The sequence below is a fragment of the Centruroides vittatus genome, unplaced genomic scaffold, assembly GCF_030686945.1.
Source record: "Centruroides vittatus isolate TY-2023 unplaced genomic scaffold, ASM3068694v2 scaffold_324, whole genome shotgun sequence".
NCBI classification, from domain to species: Eukaryota; Metazoa; Arthropoda; class Arachnida; order Scorpiones; family Buthidae; genus Centruroides; species Centruroides vittatus.
Window position 1 is genome coordinate 5,168,778 of NW_027122701.1, and position 21,980 is coordinate 5,190,757.

The 21,980-nt window shown below is 33.3% G+C and overlaps 1 protein-coding gene across 1 annotated transcript in view; it reads left to right on the forward strand.

The window, feature by feature from the left end:
• Nucleotides 1–6,867: 6,867 nt before the first annotated feature.
• The window catches only part of LOC136988244 (integrin alpha-9-like), a 42,390-nt gene continuing 27,277 nt past the window's right edge, over nucleotides 6,868–21,980 (forward strand). The window contains exons 1-7 of the mRNA XM_067286100.1: nucleotides 6,868–7,248; nucleotides 10,880–11,004; nucleotides 15,271–15,374; nucleotides 17,497–17,635; nucleotides 18,518–18,585; nucleotides 18,697–18,745; nucleotides 21,819–21,926. Coding sequence (XP_067142201.1) covers nucleotides 7,091–7,248; nucleotides 10,880–11,004; nucleotides 15,271–15,374; nucleotides 17,497–17,635; nucleotides 18,518–18,585; nucleotides 18,697–18,745; nucleotides 21,819–21,926 — 751 coding nt within the window. The 5' untranslated portion in view covers nucleotides 6,868–7,090. The remainder of the gene's footprint in view (nucleotides 7,249–10,879; nucleotides 11,005–15,270; nucleotides 15,375–17,496; nucleotides 17,636–18,517; nucleotides 18,586–18,696; nucleotides 18,746–21,818; nucleotides 21,927–21,980) is intronic.

A 21,980-nucleotide genomic window follows, 5' to 3' on the forward strand; every position in this document is an offset into this window, starting at 1 on the left:
TGTATGGAAGTGTTACTAACCCTGAGATGTAGTGTTGTTCTCCAGTGCTGCATAGTGTTTTGAAAGAATGCAATGAGTGATGGATGTATTTTGTACATGTGTAGGATATGTAGCAGCCAACTGTGTGGAACACTGTCGAATGCTTTTCTGTAGTCTATATATGCCATGTGTATGTTTCTGTGTTGTCTGTGTGCTTGCCGTAGAATGACTGAATCTATGAGTAACTGTTCTTTGCATCCCCTGTGGTTTCTACGACAACCTTTTTGTTGTTCTGTTAGAATGTCGTGTTCTTCAACGTGTTTGTATATTTTGTTTGCAATACAGGATGTCAATAATTTGTAGAGTGTTGGAAGACATGTAATTGGTCTGTATTGTGTGGAGTCTGTGGTATTGTTGTTTTTAGGTTTCATGTAGGTGATGCCCTGAGTAAGAAAATTTGGCATGTCTTGTGGATTGATGATGATGTGTGTTAGGTGTTTAGCTAGCTCCTGGTGCAGTGATGTAAACTTTTTGTACCAGAAATTGTGAATGTTGTCTACACCAGGTGTCTTCCAGTTGTGTGTTCTGTTAACAGTGTATTGGAAATCATGTATGTTTATTTCAACACAGGGCATAGTTGGTATGTTGTGCAAGTTTCTGTTCTCCTCCTCGATCCAGCCTGCATCAGCATTGTGCGTGACAGCACTGGACCAAAGAGAAGACCAATATGTTGTAAGTTCTTCTTCTGTTGGTGTGCCACTGTGCTGTGTATCAGTGTTTGCTTTGTTATTGATTTGTCTGTAAAAGAGTTTTTCATTGTTTGTAAATAATTTATTTTGTTGTTTTCGTAGTGTACATGTTTTGTATCGTTTGAGTCTACGTGCTTTGGCAGCAAGTTTTTGTTTTAGTGTATCAATGTATTCTGTGATGCGTGTGTTGTGATGTTCGTGTTTTGTGTGTGTTTTTATTTTCTTGAAAATGTTTTTGAGCTGTTTCCTTAATTTGGGTGTTATGTTGTTTCTAGTGTATTGTGTCAGCCTGCCTAATTGCTGTCTAATGTCATTTATTTGTGTTTCTATTCTTCTCTGCCAGGCAGGCTTGTGATAAAATTGTGTTTTCTGTGTATATGTCTGTGATTGCACTTTCAGACCATGGTGTGTCACTACTGTGACTGCCCCAGCATAAACTAATGTATGAATGTCTGCGAGTGTGGAAATTGAATGAATGTAGTGTGGTAGTAAGTGAGTGTTTACATAATTTAGTGTTTTTCCTACTTTCTTTGACGTGTTGATTTTTGGTATTCGTGGTCGTTGTGTGGGATCTGTACCTGTATATTTAGTGAGTGTTTCCTGAAATATAAGTGAGAGCGTATTAACTAAATCCAAGTCTATGTTATCAGTGATGGATGAGGAAGTGTCTGTAGTATCATTAGTGGTAATTGTTGTATGTGTGTTATTATCAATGCTTGTTGCTGGATTATCCTGACAGGTTACATGATCTTCATTAATGTTAGATGTTTCTGTCTGTTGATGTATTTGATCAGCAACCTGTTGTTTGATAAGTTCAAGTGTTGTTTGTGGAATAAGGTTGTTGTGTATAATTGTTCTTTTTTGATCAACAACCCTTTGTTCGGTGACAGTGAGATGAGGATACTGTTGTGTGAATCTATGGTGTAGTTGTTGTCTGTATGCTGTCATGTTTGTTTCGAGTTTTGTGATGGTGTAATAAGTACGGATGATAAACTCGTTCATTTCTACTGTCCATTTCATCCGTTGGCGTGGTTTTCCAGCCTTTGTGGTCTGTGGATGCATTGCCACAGAAACACCAAGGCTGGGTTGGTTCCTCACATCTGTTGAGGGCATTGCAGTAGCCATGCTTGGGCCGGTGCTGCTTTCGCCACCGGTAACCAAGGGAGACTGTGACCTATTTTTCGAACGTGAGCCTCTGCCTAACCCACGAACGCGGACCTTGTTAACCCGGGCGACGTCCGAGCCGGTATCACACTTTGATCTAGTTATTACCATGATGAATATCTCCACAGAATGTGGGCGTGGTCACTCTTAGCTTCATTTCTCCCCATAGACCTTACTGGCATGGGTGTCCCTACCAGGAGCTTATGCTCCAGCCTGCATTGCCCTATGGATCAGTAAAATTACTGGGCTCTCCCACCATTATTATTATTATTATTATTATTATTATTATTATTATTATTATTATTTATTATAACCCACTAAACCCAACATAATAATAATAATAAATATATATAAAATATATTAATAATAAATATTATTAATTATGTTATATTTATATTTATTAATTTTAATTAATTAATTAAAATTAATTAATTTGAATCAGGGATCTATTCTAATTCGAGTCTCAAGAGTCAAGGGGAACACTAGGACCAGGTCTGCTTTCAGTTTCTTTTATTTATTAAATACAGCTATATTGTCATATTGTGATTATAATTATTTCTTTTTTGTGTTGTTATATTTTTAACCCTATGTGTTTCTTGTGACCAGTTAGAATAAAAGAAAACAAAAACAAAATCAGATGCAAAGAAAACATTTATTTTGATGCACTTTTTGTGTGTTGAATTTTATTTTTGGATTTTGTAATAGTGTTCTTTGTTGTTTCATATGATCTTACAGTAACAAAATGCTGTATTATTTTTGTCATCACTCCGAAATACTGCAAGACAATATTTACAAATTCATCATCTGGATGATATTTTCCTTGGAGTAATTCAATTTGAATTTCTTCGTAGGCAGCACCTGCTGCCTTCACAATATCACATACTTCATGCTTTTTTTTTTTTTTAATTTGTGGTTTAAGGCCCTTTACTACTCAATAGAGAGCATAAAAAGGCCCCAAATATACTTTAATGAAGGGATATATTAACCCCCATATGATGTATTATTCCAAAAGAAGACTATCTTGTCCTGCTTTAGTTAGATCATTTACATCTCCTGTCATTTCTGTTTGGCAGTCACTACAAACAGATTTCATCAAAGAGTGGACACAACTACCTGCAATATAAAAAAGTGAATTTTTGTGAATAACATTTCTGTTACTATTTACTTCAATGGCACTTTTTAGCCTCTTTGTCACATTGTCATCGAAATGTGTGTGTTGAGGTTCGGTTTGTCTTTCTTTTGGAACCAAAATGTTCAATAAACTGTGATCATTATCTTGTGCATAACCTAACTTCAAGTTTGGTTCTTTTTCAAGAAACTGTGCAACAGACACCATACTTGATTTTGATTGCTATTTCCAAATAGTATTGAGACAGTATCAGGTCTTAACTTTCTCTTCCCATCCACTGTATTATTTTCAAATTGGTCCTTGGTAAAATGGATCTACATTAATTTGATAATAAAATAAGGAATTAAAATGTCTTAACTAAAATATCATTCTTCTCAAAACATTAAAATATCGAACTTTTCATAGATAAAATTCTCCAGCTTTATGAAACATCTTTAGAGTAAACATGGGCTGACAAATCTTTGGTTACAAATTAATACTTGCAGATACTAGTACAGGCCTGGCCAACCCGTGGCCCGCGGGCCGCATGTGGCCCGTCACGTTAAATTGTGTGGCCCGCTAAGCGATATTATATATTATTTATTAAAACTTTTGTTTGCCGTTATGTGTATACCAAAACAATTAAATAAATGAAAATTTGCCTGTGTCATTGTTATAATGCGCAAGTGCGAGTACGAACTCTTGGATAACAATAAAATCTTGCTCATTTTGTATTTATTTTACTATTTGAAAAGCATGTTTGCCTAAATTGTGGCCCACCGTAATGTTACGCGTGATCAAAGTGGCCCACAAAACAATTTGGGTTGGCCAGGCCCGTACTAGTAAGTGTGTATTAACAAATAAACAGCTTATTTTCAGAAGTTAAGAAAGATATTCTTAACTTCTGAATTTCATCTATATCCATTTTAATAACATCTGCAAAACTGGGTCCAATTAGAAAAACCAAATATGTTAAAATGTTAAATTTAAGTGCTTACCTCACACAAACGAGAAGACGATGTTGGTTGCCAGTTACCCCGTCTTGTTTTAAAGACCCCAACCTTTCTTCTGTTTTGATCAGCAGGGAATCGAAACATTCCGTAACCTTTCGGTAACCATCACTGTTCGCACAATTTGGAGCTGAACAACACAGCATTTCGTTAATTTTCTATGCTATGTTGAACACACGATGCTACACCAATATGGCTGCACACGTGGCGGAAGCGTATGAGCATACCTGGGTAATCTAGCATCTTAGTTCTGGCCGAAGGGATAGTTGAGGAATGTGTCAAATGTAATATACTGTACGCCATAGCAGGGGCCGCAGACTGAACCCTGCGGGGCACCGCGAGTTACACCTTTCTGGTAAGTATAATCACCATATTGGAAGATGGTCATTCTGTCATGGAGAAAGTCTCTAAGTAGGTAGAATAGATTAACAGAGTAGTCGATGACCCTGAACCGATGAATGATTAGCATCATTCTTTTTTATCATGTATGACTGTCCGTTAGAGTTTTGTTTAATAGGATTCTGCCATGTCCTCTAAAAGAACTTTTATTAAATATTCATTACATGATTGAAAAGACATAGAATGGCTCGATAATGAGTACAAATTTCGAATTTTTATAAGAGATTTTTAGAATCCTACGCAACAGACAAGCGTTTCTATTGCTTCGACATTTTGATTATTTCACATTCTATCTTTCGACATTGTGAATGCCATCGTGTTTTTGAAATAATAATCATATCTTAAAATTTTAATTTCTACTCTTTGGGCTGTTTTTGTTTTACTTTTTCCGTTCTGTAAGCATTCAGAGGGTCATTTTTCATTCCCATTGTGGATTCATCCAGACTCATAATCGAGCAACCGTGCGGAGAGTCAAAAATAAAAATAAACTTCAGACTTCTTGATAAAATATTAAAATATTTATATTATTATTAGCATTTTAAGAAATTAAACTCAATAAATTTTTAAAATAATCATTCGTAGAAAATGAATACAGTAGTATAACCTTTCCCCATTTTTCTTGACCCATTTTTTGAAGTTGTAACTTATTTCTCAAGTTGTCTGTCGGAACCTTAGTTTATATTTCATCACCTTTCAATTAAAAAATCAATTTCACTTATTTCAAAGATCTGACAAAATGAAGCTGATTCACTGCAAGAACTATTACAAAAGGATAACGTTAAGTTTACTTGAAAATGTCTGACAAGATTGAAATCTTATCTCTAATTTTCTCAATTTCCTTCTGGAGATAGTAAACTATACAGAAGTCAAGTTTAGACTCACTGCTACTTCCTGACCTCTAAATATAGTTGTGCTAAGAAATACTTTCGTGGAAAAAGAATAAAACTAGCGAACTATTAATATAATATTTAACATTTATAAGAATTAAATTAAGTCAAACCTCTTAATAACGGCCACAGACGGGAGCATAAAAATGGCCGTTGTTTCGTTTTGTTAAAAAGAATTTCTAAAAGAAATGGCCGCTGTTTAGAGGCTATTTTCCATGCATTTTTGTTTTAAAAAGTTCCTGGAAAAAATGGCCGCTGTTGGGAGGTTCGACCGTATAAGCTAGTCTCCGACATTTCTGAACTAATTCTATATTGTTCATTTATAATCTTAATAATTTATTTCTGATTATATATTATAAAAAAAAATAAGTAAAATGTTTATTTTTGAAATTTATTAGTTGAGTAAGTCACATAATTTTTCGAAATTTTAGAAGAAATTATAAAGAAATTAGCCCTTAAGTTACTTTGATCCATCTTTGAATCCTTTGGTCCATTCAATACAATAAAACAGAATTCAGTGGGGATTCATTTTAATTATAATAAATTTAATTGGCACACAATATTTACGCGAACTTAATTGAATTAAATGTATTAAAATTAATTAATTGTTTATAAGATTTTTCACCTACAGAGTAATTTATATCCCATACGAATAACATGGAAATTGCGCAAAGTTGTTTATAATTGTGAAATAAAGTAGATCGTGTCAGCTTGAAACTTTTGCTATTGATATGTGTCACTTATTAGTCTCACCGGAATTGGCTCCACATCCGGTGTTAGACCCTCCTAAAGCATCAAAATCGCCTCTTCTACCTTTTATGGTTACGCACGAACAATATTTAAATATTGAACTCAGCCAATAGTCAGCAATTTTAACTTTGTCGATCAAATCTTTTAAAAAATGTCAATATTGATACGATTATACAAACAATAATATTTGTTATATAAACTGTATCAAAAAAAGACCGCAATTTACATAATAAATATAAACCTCTCTCGTATTAAATTCATTTTTAACACGCTATAATATTTATTTTGCAGTAAAAATATGTTATATTGTTTTAAAAGTCACATTAACTTAATTTTTTACTTAATAATTATGAATCAGAACATTTCTTTGTACTGACCTGGTCACTTTACGAGTCGTTTATTAATTACGTGTACAGTATTTAAACCACTCTTTACCCCCCCTTCCCGTTGTGTATAACGATGTACCAATTCCCCTTTAATTACGTGCACGATAGTTCACTAGCCCCCATATTGTAGAAATGACTAAAGTTCTGTAAGTAGGTTTATAAGAACAAAATCGTATGCCACTAATACCTCCTACCTCCCTACCTTGTAAAATAATATACTTCAGACGACCACCTCTCTCATTTAAACGGCACACATAATTGATAAATGGCCCTATTCGAGAATTTTTTGGGGGGGTAGAAGTTATATTTAGGTATTTCGTGTGTAAATACACGTGAGTAGCTTCTACCTTTCTTTCTAATTATTCTGTGGAAGTTAAATTCACTAAATGCATCTTTATAGTTTCTCTCGTGTCAACAGAGTTCATTTATTCGTCATAAAGTGAGACAAGAGATTAACACGCGCCCACTCGACGCTCTTTTTGCTCCAGGCGATGAATACCAACGTAGAGCAGTCACGTTTCCGGACGATAACGTCACAAAACCGGTATTTCCTCTACGTCACTAATCTGCATGGACGAAAAAAAGGAAATGACTTCATAAGAATGAATGTACACATTTTCGATTTAACGTTGTAACTTTGTACAGTCCACACGAGCGCATGGATCTGCTCATGAAATTGATTCCGTTGACAGCAATTGTTCTGCACAATTGCCAGTGTTTTAACATAGATACGAAATTTCCTATTGTTTTTAAAGGAGCGAAAAATAGTTATTTTGGTTTTTCGGTGCAGCTTCATCAAACCGATCGAAAAGCATGGTAAGTTAAAGCTTTAAATAAATACTTATTTCATAATTTAAGCGAGGAAAATTCATTATAATATTAATTAAGAATAATAACGTCATCTTTTCGTTTAAACTAAATTAGGCTTACATTTAAAAAAATTACAATTATTATTGTTAATTGTCTTATACAAGCGCCAATTTGAATGACGAGAACCAAACCACGTGTAACTCTAGTAAAATGTAAAACATAGAACTTTGATTTCTACTTTCTGTAACTATTTGAGTAACGTAGCGTAACTAGGGACAGGATCCGAGTCCCCCCTAATTGGGCCCCCACTTATACAGGTGTATAGGCCTGTATGATATTTAAGACTTTATTTTTTTTATCCACAGCGCCTAGTGGCTACTTTCGCATTGGTATAGGTTTGTATGCTATAATTCGAACCCTCTCCTAATATCGGTTCTAGTTACGTTACTATTTGTATTATATATTATTTTACATTAGTTTATAAACCAATGTACAATTCTAAATACATATAACCATTTAAAATATAGTCAATTTATTTATAAAAATTACAAAGGTACCGAGTAATCGTGTATCCTATTTTTTAAAAGATGGTTTGATTTATAAAAAATTATATATATATTTATAATACAAATAATTTAATAAAGTCGAACCTCCCAAAACAGCCACTTCTAAACAGTGGCCTTTGTCATTAGACGCTCTACAGAGGTTTGTGTTTCCGATTTTGATTTCTAATTACTCAGCAATACAGTGTTTATTCCTAAAATATATTTCAGGAAATTGTGGTAATAAGCAAGAATTAACAATCAATTTTAGAAATGAAACTGACTTTTTAAGGAAATCCTAAATGAATAAACTAAATTATCATCTCGTGTCTATCAACCAAGAACGGAAGTAAATGATCGAATTAATAGAGCTGAGTTGAAAGTGTTGCTTTATCGCACGAGCGAATGACTCATAAATGATTGCATAACTTCCAATTCTTCTTAGTAAACAGTTCACAATTGCTCATTGATATTACGTGATACACATGTGTACAGTTTTGAGGGGTGGCGAAAACTACATCATTGTACAGTACATGATGAGAAGGGAGGGGGGTCGAGCATTGTCTACGTGATATTATTGACGTACGAATTTGTTCCTACGAGCCTATTTACTAATCGCGTGAATAAACTATCAGAAAATATCTATACAACTTTTTAAAAGTCATTTATGTCTGGGGCTGAACTGTTGTACCCGTAATTAAAGGGGAATGGATTTGCCGCATCGGGGGGAGGAGTGTCAAAGGTGACTCAAAAACTGTACACGTAATTACAAAACGACCCTCTTAGATAAAAACTAAAATTTTCAACGCAGATTATTTATTTATTATACATTTCAATTTAAATATGAGTTATTAAAGCTTAATGCCTTTTCACTTAAATGATAAGATCTAACTTTTATATTTCTAAAAATAGATTCATCTTCATCCTATTTTAAGTTTTATTCTGTCATACAATAATTAATCCTGCCAATTTGCATGTATGGCAATACTTAAAAACTATGCCTTTCATTGTCGATATTAAAGCACAAACAGTTATAATTCATATGAATAAAAATAAAAAGTTATTAAATTTTCAGAGATTTCTACTTTAAGTTAGTATTGTTTAGAAAATACCCTCAAATACTTTACTTCTTGGAAAAATATATTTATCTCACTTCTAAGATAAGATAAAGCAAGTAATTAAGATAGAATTCTCATTGTTCTACTTAATTTGTTTACTAATTTCAAAAGCCAAAGAATGAAGAAATTATTTAAATGTTAAATTTAATTAACATATTTTACTCACTGGATAAAAATTTATTTTGTCTTTCATCGAGTTTCTCGGAAACATTGAAAATTAAAATATTTGTTTTCAATATTCTATAATTTTTCCTGTAATTCGATATTTGATTCTAGGTCAAGCGAAATTACAGAAATTTATGATTTGTCATTTCCTGATTTTTGTTATTTCTAGATTTGTTAATATATGAATTATTCCAAAATCCAACTCGAACTTTTCAGTAAAATTTAAGAATACATTTCAATCCACGGAGAAATTTCCATAATTTTTATATTTGTATTTAATAATTTACAGTCAAATTTACCATAGGCATGTTGTTTTTAAAGAATTTTTAAAAATTGTTTCGTAAAAAAACTTTTTATTTTACTGTTTCTATCTTTTGGACACTAAATGGGCGTTTTTTCCAGGCCCACAATGAGTATGGGTAAAAATGTCTTCGTAAAGCCCACAGAACGGAGAGAATCAAAAATAAAAATAAATCCACTATTCAATACATACTGTATATAAAATATATGTACTATATTTTCTTCCCTTCAATATATATTACGTTTGAAGGGGAATAAATTGTCTATTGTCCAATAATTTTAACCTATTCAAAGAAATAACTAGCGGCAATTTTCCTTTAATAAATTTTTCCTTGTTAAAATCATTCTTTTTTGTCAATGACCATTGATGGGAACATAAAAAATGGCCGTTGTTCGGAGGTTATTTTGTAAACATCTGTTCAGATGAAAGAAAAAGTGGTTGCTGTTTAGGGTGGTCGTTGTTAGAAATTCGACTGTACATATAAAGTATTTTACTGATAAATTAACCCCCTCCTTCTCTTGTAGTGTGGACATCACACGTGGATACCCCCTAAGAGCATTCCTGTTGGAACTCGTGTAAGGTGCCTTTCACGAGTTCCAACAGGAATGTATTGGAGCCTGGTGATGAGAGTTGTCACTATAGTTTACCTTATTTTTAGTTTACGTGCTTTTAGGATTTTATTTTTTCTTTTGCTTCAAAGGTTTGAGTATTATACAACTGCCTTTAGAATCCGATTCCGTCCTGATATGTCCGGACTATGACCCGGATATGCACCCCCATCCATGAAATATTTTAAATTTACAGTATTACGTACTGACCGTCAAGTCGTGAAATTTTGGATCGCTAAATCCATAATTTTAGGATTTGAGGGCTGATTTTATGTAATAAATGTTACGAACATTCTTTTGACTGTTTCCACCTCGAGGGCACTAAAAGGGCCTTTTTTATAGATCCATCATGAGTTCGGTCAAGCCCATAATGTGGGCAGCTGGGTGATGAAAGACAGAATCTGACATACCCGGAAATATCGCTAGTGCGGGTGCTAGCTCGAATTCGTTGGTGGACCCTCCCAGAGCGACAGGCTGACGTCTTACAAGTTAGCCGCTTCACCTATATATATACTCGTATATACTATATGTATTCTATTAAACATTATTGGGTTGCAATTTGAAAAAATTGTAGACCTATAAATTCTCATTGTCATCCGTCCATCGTCCGTCTTTCCTTAATCTCGAGAAAGGAGTTAGATAGATGAAAGCCGAGATCAGATATGGAAATTTTATGGTCAGTAGGACCCGATTAACTATACACGATCTTCCGATGCGAACCAAAAGTCATGTTATTTCAATTCAAAACTTTTCCCCTGTCACAATAAATAATTGGTCGTTTAAATTCAAATTTATAGATTTTAAAACTAACTTATATTTTCTCATTCAATAGAAATATATAAATATTAATATTATTTTAATTAAAAAGTTGAAAATAAAGTAACATTAATTTTATACTTTTAGGGCACTAATTGCTGCGCCTAAAGCGAATTCCTCTTCCTCAGCTCAATATCTTCATCAACCGGGAGTTTTAATCAAATGCCAAATATCAAATCAAGTGTGCAGCGAAGTCTTTTTGGATTATTCATGTAAATATATTTTTATTTTTTAATAAGTTTCTCATTACGAAACATTTGAAAAAATACAAATATTTAAGAGAGACAATCCTTTAAAAGCGTAAAAACTAAAATTATATATTTGCATATTTACTGCGAATTATTAAAAACGTAAAAATAACTTTGATCTTTTAAAGTCTGACAGTCTTTAAAATTATCTACAAAATCTACCGTTTAATGTCCAACTTTCATTTTCAAAACCATTATGGCTCACCAGTAGCTGAATGGATTAAAACCACTGAAACACTGTAAGTTAATCCCATACCGCCATATTGTTCAGTAATTAAATGGAAAAGAATTTTTTAAAACTTTTATCATATTAAATTATTTAATGACTGAATGTAAATAAATCTTTCCTGTTTTATCTTTCTACATTATATCTATTGATACTTGAACTTTTTATCTCAAATAAAAGATAAATATTAACCCAGATAAGTAGTAAAGAATTCATTTTAAATTTTGATAAAGTTATCAACGATAAAAAAAAAAAAAACGTACGAATTCACAACAAACTGACGTTAAACAAATTCAATTTAAATAACGAAGATTAATTGATTTTTGATTTAATCTTGAGTTATAGCTTTTAAGAACAGTATGTAGATTTGCAAGTTAAAATTTATTTTGTCTTTTTGATGTTTATCAGCATCTTTAAACGTTAATTAATATTAATAATTAAAATATAAATTTTGGACTATTAGTGGCCGAGTACATATACAAACCATTGAACACAGGTCGCGAACCCTCAATCTGTGATGAATGGGCGCGTGGAGTTTTACGTGATTTTTCTCACATCTAAAACCTGTATAGGGGCCAGTTTTCCCGTAGAAAGTCTTCCCGACAGGTATCCCCTCCTTAGCAGGTGGATTCAAAACAATTTAGGATTGTTTCAGTTGTCTGGAGTTTATAACACAAGCGAGATCAGCCAATAGAAGCTCTCCCGGGAGGACTTTTATGGAAAACTAACTTGTATTCGGGATTATACACGTAAAAGAATCCCAGAAAACTCCACGCGGCCAGCTCGTTTGTCGGGCGCAAACTCGCGACCAGCGTTCAGTGGTTTTATCCACCCGGCCACTGGTATATTGGAAGAGTCTTTTGAAGATGCCGACGGCCGAGCAAGGCGATCAAGCGCAAGGCTAAGTTCATCTAAGAGTGGAATCCTCTTTATTCGCAGGCGATCTTACACTCTGTTAGTAATGATGCATAAAATTTCGGTAGAAATGTAGACGATAGATTCGTTCGAATATTAAAAGAGGGCTACAGTTTTTTGTGTTAGAAAAATTAATTTCAATTAACTGAAAGATTATAATTACAAAACTGAGTCGCAAACTATTTTAAAGAATTATGTCCAAATGTTTTAATAGAAGTGAATTTTTCGTTTCTCTTACAACATAATAATACAATGTACGAGAAAAAACGAAGAGTCATTTTAAAAAATTTCAAAAATCAGTTTCATACTTACTATGTTAAAAATAATTTTTGCAATAAGCACATTTTACTAAAACCTCGAAAAATGTATTTGTAATATTAGTTTGCAAATGATAGTAATAATCACGATCTTATATCAGCACATTTTAATTTAGTATATTAAAATAAAATGTTAATCGGTCAATTTTCTCAAGCATCCTCAAACAAATTGGCTTGCTGACAATTGAGATGAAGAGAAAACGTAAGGAAGGTATCGAAAAAAATCGGTATCTACATTCGAAGTACTGAAGTGTTGAGTATTATTAAAATATTTACTTAAATAAATAAATAGCGCAAAAGTACTTAGTCAATCTGTCGGCCGGTGACCGAATGCATAAACCACTGAATACTAGTCCTGGGTTCGTGTCCGCTAACGAACTTGCCGCATGGAATTCAGGGGTTTTCTTCACGTGTGTAACACTTAAATAGGATCCTTACTCTACAGAATTATCAGAATCTCAAGAGGCATGCACCCTTGCCAGGTCTCCATGTGTTGCGTTGTCTTATCCTTTCAATCCAATGTAAGCTGAAAACAACAAAAAATATATCTTGGACAGAAGCAAGCTTTTGAATTCTATTTTATGAAAAAGAAAAAAAAATGAAGTGAATAAGGGTGAAAAATAATGAAGTTTTTCTAAAAACAAAACTGTCCGGGGTGCGGCTCAAAAGGATATGACTTATTGCACCGCTCCTTACGTGCGAGTCATCAATATACAGGACTCATTTCCTTTTGCTATATGTTGAAGTGAATTAATTGTATATTTATTATCAGAATCGTTTGACTTTGCTTGAGCTTCATTAAAATGAACATCTCCTGTCATATCAACTGCAAGACGTTGATAAAATGTCTATAATGGATTAGATTAAAAGAAAAAAAAAATCATAAAAAGTATTTTAAAATATTGAAGTTTACAGTAAAATTTAAACTTTATGTAAAGTTGATTATACATATTTTAATCATTAAAAATGTAACAGGAAGGTTGAATTGGATTGATGGAATTAGGCAACGCAATACATGGGCGATCTGTCAAGGAGAGTTGCCTCCCGGGAGGATTTTCTACGACAAATTGACCTCTAGGGGTGCGTTCTTTTATTCCTCCGCGTAACTCTGCGCGAGCGACATCCGTTTAAAAATTCCTGCAGAACGCGTTTCAAAATTCCGGTGGAAGTACACGCCTTCGAACGGGAAAAACGGCCGCTTGTAGCAGTAGTTTACGGTGGAAAGCAACATGGCGTCCTCCATGGCTCAGATAGTTTCGTTTCCGGGTCCATTATGTGGTTTTATGAATGAAAATTTAGAAATTGTGAAAGCGCAAGTTAGTGCACGCGGTGATGTAAGTGTCTTTACGAATTTTTTTCGAACGGTAGCCGGCATTCTAATTTTTTTGAATGCTTTTTCAACAAGTAATCCATTTTATGGTTAAATTTTACAATTGGGACCTTTTGCCTTTAAAAGCTCATATTTTAGAATTATAGATTCCTCCATCACGATACTATCGATAGTGCGAGCGCTGCCATCTTTCTTTCTTTCACCGTCGTTCCTAAATGCCTACAAACAGCAGCGCACTCCCGTAGTAGCGGAGACGCAGAGCGACCGCTATTAAAGAACGCACGGGTGTACTATAGATTACCACCTATGAAATTTCAGGACTTTGATTATATATTTGAACTCACGGGACCGAGACGAGTTCAACGATACCCTATTTTTGGACCGAAGACGAAAAATAAAAAAGTTATCATACTTTTTAAGTCACCATACTTTTTTAATACTCTCATGAAGACGGCACCATAGTTGCTAGTACTGTCATCTTGCGGTAAAGTCTGCAAACCATGACGTCGGACTACGGTCATCTCCAGGAGAGTTAAACACGCGATACGAGAGCGGAGAAAGCGACGCGACTTCCGATCATCGCGCGATTGCCATTTCGGTTAATGTTACTTGTGGCAGCGAACATGGCGGCCGTCCCCACTGTTCGTGCTCCCGACTGACCTCCCGGAGGGGAGCCGCCGGCAGGCCGCCATGTGCTAAACGTCACTAGTTATTGATTCACGGTAGTTCTTGAACAAAGTAAAAAAGGGGGAAACGTCTACTAAAGGCAATTTTAACGGCAAGCGACGCGACTCTCGATCGCGATAGCGAGGCCGACTTAGCGGAGAGAGCGACGCGACTCCCTATTATCGCGCGATTGCTGGAAAAAAGTATGATAACTTTTTTTATTTTTCGTCTCCGGTCCAAAAGTAGGGTATCGTTGAACTCGTCTCGGTCTCCTGAGTTCAGATATATACCCAAAGACCCGAAATTCAATAGGTGGTAATCTATAGTATCCCCGAACGCATCCTTAAACACGAGAAGAAAACCTGAAAAACTATACTCCACAAGGTCGTTGGTAAATACGAATTCGCGGCCAACTAATTTTCTTCTACAAATTAGCAGTCATACATTTCCTACAAACATCAAAATGATACTTTTTGTAAGAGACGTAGAGTATAATTTCGGTAATATAACATACATGGGAATGTCAGATTAATGAAGTTTTAATAAATGTTTGTGATGCTGTTGCGAGTCTCTTTTGTGAGATGAAAACGTAAAAAATCATTATTTTTGGATATTCTTCATATCTTGTTAATAATAAGTTCCTCAACCGTTTGCAAAAATATGTTTTTTGTCTTAATATATTTCCCGTGAATGATACAGTATATTAAATAAACTAATTATGAACATCCTGAAACTTTAAAATATAATTTTATATACAATATTTTCATTTTATTTAGATAATGAGAGGAAAATTCTTGGAACTCTTTCGTACACAGAGGTGAAGAGTGATATGATGCTGGGAATAAGTTTAGACGTTCAACCGGAAGGCGGGAGTATTGTGGTAAGTTCTTTAAAATATCGAATTGTAGAATCATTACTTAATATAATTTTATCATCTAATACATTTATAAGTGTATTAGATGATAATGCTATCTACCTATATCATCTATAATGCTATACTCATGATATAATCTAGATAGCCGTTATGCTACAATTTTTATCATCTAATACACTTATTATTTAATACAATTGAAGCATACTGATCAAATGATCAGTATGCTTCAATTGTATTAAATAAGCATTATGATAACATTATAGATTATGAAAGATTATAGCATAGAAATATACATTTTGTATGTTTCCATGCTATAATCCTTCTTGCTATATCTAACTTATAAGTGATGAAAGCATCAGGCAATAGGTATTGGTAAGTTCGTGATAAAATTATTTATTCTTTATTTTTCGGATATATTTCGTAAATGGACATGTTAACTATACTATTAAAGGACCATACTCTCAAGATAACAGCATGACTTTTCGTCATTATGAATATATTTATATCTTCGTTTTCTACGAGTATATTTTTTATGTTGCGTATATGTGGTTGTTTCGTGATATCATGGATAATTTCGAGATAATACATTGCTAATTTCGTGGAGACTTTTTAGCCTATATATTTGGCTGCAGTTTGAAAAAATTATAGACCTATAAATGCCCACTGCCATTTGTCTGTATGTCAGTCATTCTGTCCGTCCTTCCTTAATCGCGAGAACAAAGTTTGATAGATGAAAGACGAGACCAGACGGTGGAAAGCTTAGGGGCAGAAAACTCCGATTACATATATAATAATTTCCGACGCAAACCGGAAATCACGTTATTTTAATTCGAAAATTTTTCCCTGAAAGGAATTAGGTAGATGACTCAATTGTTAATAGGAAAAGTATGATGTACAGGAGCAAGCCACTACCAATTTGAGTTGGAGAGCATATATTTTAAATTAAATAAATTAAAAATATGATTAAAAATTGCAGCCCGGCATTGTGATGATGTCACAGTAAATAATTGCTCGTATATTGAACACTTTCCATTCTTAAGACTTCAAAAAATGTATCTTTTTTCACGTTGACGATATTTTGATGGCATCTCGAGTAGTAATTTCGTGATATATTGGTTATTTTGTCGTATCTCATTTTGGACCTAAAACCTATGGCAGATGCTCCAGATATATTCAATTGACATTATCTGTAAGCTATACATATTATTATTTTGCTTCTCTAATCGACGATAATTATTAAATAGTCCTTGAGTTTAATATGTCTAGAATTTCACAGCAAGAGCTAAGAATGTTGCCCAAATAGCTAAAGAAATTTAAATGCACAAAACGATAAAAATAATAATAACCGCGTGTTTAAATATTTCTCCAATTCTTAGTCTATTGAAATATCAAAGAATAATTCACTTATCATCAATATTTTGTTTGTAAATTTAAGATAAAACTATTCTCCTAAAACACGTCTACAAATTTCCAGTTTTCTTCTTACAATAGAGATATTTTTATTACCAGTTATAAAATGACAGTTTACTTAAACGAAAAAAATTTTCAAATGTAATATATTCCACGCTATCTGCGAGCAAAATTTCAAATCTCATCTTACATTACTTACTTGATGAAGACGAATTTAAAAAGTATCGCGAAATTACCAATGTTTACCCTACTGTACTTGTTCATGATGCATTTTGTGAAAATGTCCTTCAAGACGAAATATAAATAAATACTATGTAGGTTTTTTGTATGCTGTCACTATAGTCGTATTTCTAAAAAAACTCTTTCTGCTCCTTGGTTAATAAGAGGGCCTTTTTAGTAAGCCCGTTATGGGTTCAGCCAGGCCTACAATGGAGCAGATGGGTGGTGAGGGATAGGGCCTAACATATCCGGAAAAATTCCTAGCTTTCTTCCAACCCGTCTATAATAGGTTCGATCCCGGGATCCCTACAGCGGTAAGCTAACATCTTAACCGCTCGGCCATCCGGCTTTCGTAGTTGCATTTTTATACATTTAATATGGATTGATAATGATGATGGTTAATGCATTGCTATTTATATACTTTAGAGACTAAAATTATTTGATAATTAATTTTCAAACAAATACCAAATAAGTACAACTGTTTAAATGGATTTTCTAGACATGTGGACATCTCTGGAAGAATTTGGAATATTCTCCGTTTTGTTCTGCTAATGGAGTTTGTTATGTTATTGATAAATATTTAAATGAAAACAACGATTTATCTAAAGTTGAGAAGTTACTGCCAATCATTGCTAAAGGTGAGTATAATTAACGAATATTTTTCATTAGTTCGCGTATGGAATGCAACACTTCCCTTTTATTCTGGTTCTTAGTCGCATATAACAAGGTTTCGCGCTATAAAACTAACTACCGTATTTTCCGGCGTATAAGACGACTTTTTAACCCAGGAAAATCTTCTCAAAAGTCGGGGGTCTTATACCCCGGAAAGGTCCCCCGGGTCTAGTAAAATCAGAATGTGTTATTAAAATATTATAACGTTTGCGTCGTATTTTATAAATTAGTTAATTAATGTAATCATTTATTTATACAATCGAACTTCCAATAATGGACATCTCTAAACAATGTCCATTTTTTTAAAATGTTCCCGTCAGTGGCCATTGTTCATAGATTTTATTGTATATAATATTTTTCTCATATACATTTTGTTTAAAATATAATTCATTCCATATAATCTCTATTAACAAGATCTATTATTAGATTGCATTGCAGATAAATTGTTTCTAGACAGTCTATAAATTAATTACTATTAATTGCTTATAAGCAACTTTATTATAGATAACTCTATAACCCTCTATAAATTAACATGGCCCACCAGTGGCCGAATCGATAAAACCACTAAACACTAATAAACGGCTGGGCGCGTGGAGTTTACCGGGATATCATCACGTGTGTAACGAACATCTAATTAGAGGGCAGTTTCCCATAGAAAATCCTCCTTTGGCAAATAGCCCATCTATTGCATTACTTACCTCATCACTCTTAATCTTAATCTGTAAGTTAATATCTCAGCATATATTCGGAAATATTTGTTAGAATATTTTAAATAAAATAGGATATCTTCCTTGGTATACCAGGTATAAACATTTTTAAAATTTCATTTTATAATTCTAATTTTTCAGAAAAGCAAGCAAACAATTTTCATTTTTACGCCTATGGATTAGCTGGATTTTCCGCAATGTTTACAGAGGTTAGTTAATTTAAAATTAATTTCATAAATATATATTTGATTTAATTAGTAAAATTTATTTAAAAATTGATTTGTTGTGAATAATTTTCTTTTTATTTTTATTATCTGTAGAATGGGAAAGATCTGATTTTGGGAGCACCCGGTATCTATGAAGGAAAAGGTACATTTATATTTTGTTTTAGATTTTTAATTATCATCATGTCAAAAATCCAACATTTTCTTCGTAAAATTTTTATTTGTATAACAAATACCACGTCATAATAAGAATCGTTATCGAAATTCTTTCTTTTATACGAGTATATTTTATTTTATCGAGATTCCACTGTCTAATTATTTTATATTTGTACAGAAAATGAAAACAATTAAAATTTAATTAAAACGATTTTATTGACTATTGAAAGGGGTGGTCTGCGGGGTAAAGCCCAGCGCGGGGTCCAGGGACAAAGATCTTTTGATGCAGAATTGCTGCATCAAGATTACTTTTGATAAAGTTAATATTATAAGTTATTAAAATTCATACCTAAATTTGTTCTTAAGTTAAGAATCTTGTAGTTCATGAAACATTTGATGAGTTGATTCTTTGTTGACATGCTGTTATCAAGTGTCACTAGGGAGTAATGATAACTTATTTGATTCTAGTGTTATATTATAGAGATAAAAATTAGATTACTTTTTTTTGGACGACACAACGAGTTTTATGGAATATCGAGTTATCGAGAGTCGAGTTTCTGGGATTCTACTGTATAAAAATTAGTTAATTTTGAATTTATAGTGATAGACATCAAAAACTGAGCCGTGTGTAGAAAATCGGAATATTTGTTATAGAAAATTCGTTTGAGGTAGGTATTACTAATAATCTGTATTCTGTTTAAGGTCGTCTTCGTAACAGAAACTTTAACAACAGAAATGTGTTGTTTTTGTAGCGATATGTAGTTTTATAGGATCTAACAAGTAGTATTAAGGCCGGTTCTCAGTGCTGAGAGTATACGATAGACGGGCGTTACTAATCTAACTTGTAAGCATATAGACGCGTAAACACGCGAGTCTTTGTGTCTCTGTTCACGTCAGCGCGTGTACACAGATTAGGAGCTGTTCATAAAAGACGTCCCTACTGAAAGTCAGACAAAGTTGAACAAGGGGAGGGGAGAAGTTGAATTTCAGTGACGTCCGTTTTAGTTCATTAAATATTATACAGTTTATGAATTTTATTCATAAAGTGATAAAGGTTTTAAGGGGAGTAGAGTTTTGTTGGACGTCCGAAGGGGGGAGGGTTACGGAAACTTGGACAAATTGGGCCGGTGGAAGAAGGGGGAGTAAAAATTTTAAGAAAAATATAGACGTAATTTATGGACAGACAACGTATGAATTTAGTCAACTATGCACTTCGAAATATCTGTCGTTCGACCAATGAGAGAAACCGACTCATTTAACTCGCAATCTACAATAAAATTATGTGTTTGTTCTTTGTGAACTGAACTTGTACATTTCTTTTCGAAAATAATCTGTCTAAGAAATAGAAGGAATCGTTCTATTGTTCGATCGCGCGTGTTAGCGCGCGACTCTGCCGAGTTGACCGGAACGACCGCCGCGGGCATAGTTGTCATGGTAACGGTGACGTTACGACGTGCGTTATTGCGTACTTGCAGCAGCGAGAACCGGACTTTTTACGGTGCATTACGAGAGGGCGAGAGGTAGTTTTTTTCTGCGATTCGCTGTTCTGGCTATTTCTCCAGTTGTTACTTATACAATAACGCACAACATATGACGTACCACGTACGGCTGTTATTGTTTACCTGTTACTTTTATTTTTAAATAACAATCTGTTAGTGTTTTCTTTTCGAAATAACAGTTGAAAGATAACAGGTTTTCAAGTAACAACCTATCACTTGAGTACACAGTGCCCCAGTGATTGTAGAAAGATTCGTTTCGTCCGAATTACGTCAACGTGACGCCATTCTTGCAGTTTATTGTGAGAAATGTGAAAATGACGTCAATTTGACGTAAAAGTACACACTACTTAGACAAAACGAATATTTATTATCCTTATGAATCGCATGTTTCATTTTTCGCATTCTTCTCATTCACACTATATTTATTATTATTATTATTTTTTTTTTACTTTTAAAATATTATTGATGAAATCAAGTATTTAACAATATTCATTGTTTTAGAATCATTAATTATTTTTATTAGTATGTATTTTACCTTTATAACTTTTTTCCATAAAGCAAATCCTAAAGAAACAACGGTAAATATTTATATCGTAGAATCGAGAAATTTTTCGCAGACGTAATTTGCAGCGATATCGCTTTCTAAAAAGCGAAACCAAGCACTGTAGGAACGAGAAATATTGAAATAGATGGCCATGAAAAAGTGAATTTTCTGGCGTGAGATGTTAGCCAGCGACTGAAAATGGAAGGACAGATTGAAAAGCAATCACAAAAAGCTTGTCATTGCGGTTATTTTCTCTCTCTAAATTGGCAATACTGGGATTCTAAAATAACCTGGAGACATCTTTTTACTGAAAGTTTTGTGCACAATAAAGTGGAAATTATTGTATTTTTTCCCTTGTTTTAAAACGCTGCTCCGTTCAATAAATGTTTATCTTTAAAATGATAGTGTAAGTAGTGATAACTACAGCATAGTTCCTGAAAAAAGTGGGTTCAAATTTGCAACTTTAATCTCGAATATTTCGGTAACTATTGCGAATTTGCAAATACCGTATGTTACTGTACATTTTGGTTATCTCGACAGTTCTTTCTATCGTCCATTTCCAGGAAGAACAATTTTTCAACACCCTGTAGACAATAGCGGTTCCAAAAATCTTTAGAGGGCAAGCAGAAAGAAAACGATAAACCTGCCTTATAAAGTATTTTACTTCTTGACTTCTACCTACTATTTTACTTTACTCCTTCTGTACAGGGAATTTAACGGGAATGCACAGTGTACAGCTACAACCCCCTTCTGTAAGTTTTTCCCGAGTACTTTATTCAAGAAAAACCCGCAGAAGATAAAGTATAAATTATGGTATTCTTTTAAATTTTGTGGGGCGATTAGAAACACTAATTAAACAAAGTCCTTTAGGGTAATTTCTGAGAAAAGACTGTGAAACATCGCTCTAGAAGATTTAAATTAATTATTGCCAGTTATAGTTTAATTTATTATGTAAACTGGCCTTAGCATCTCATAAATAATAATTAAAAATTAAAATAAAATGAAATTATTATTTATAGGAAGTCTTATTCAGTATGCTGTTAAAAATGGTGGTAAATTGTCCTCCTTCCCAATTATCCCGAATCCAAATAACACAAAAGAAAGAGTGCAGAACGATTCCTATATTGGTAAGTATTTTTAAATTATTATTTTTTTATGTAAATAAACAATATTTAAATTAA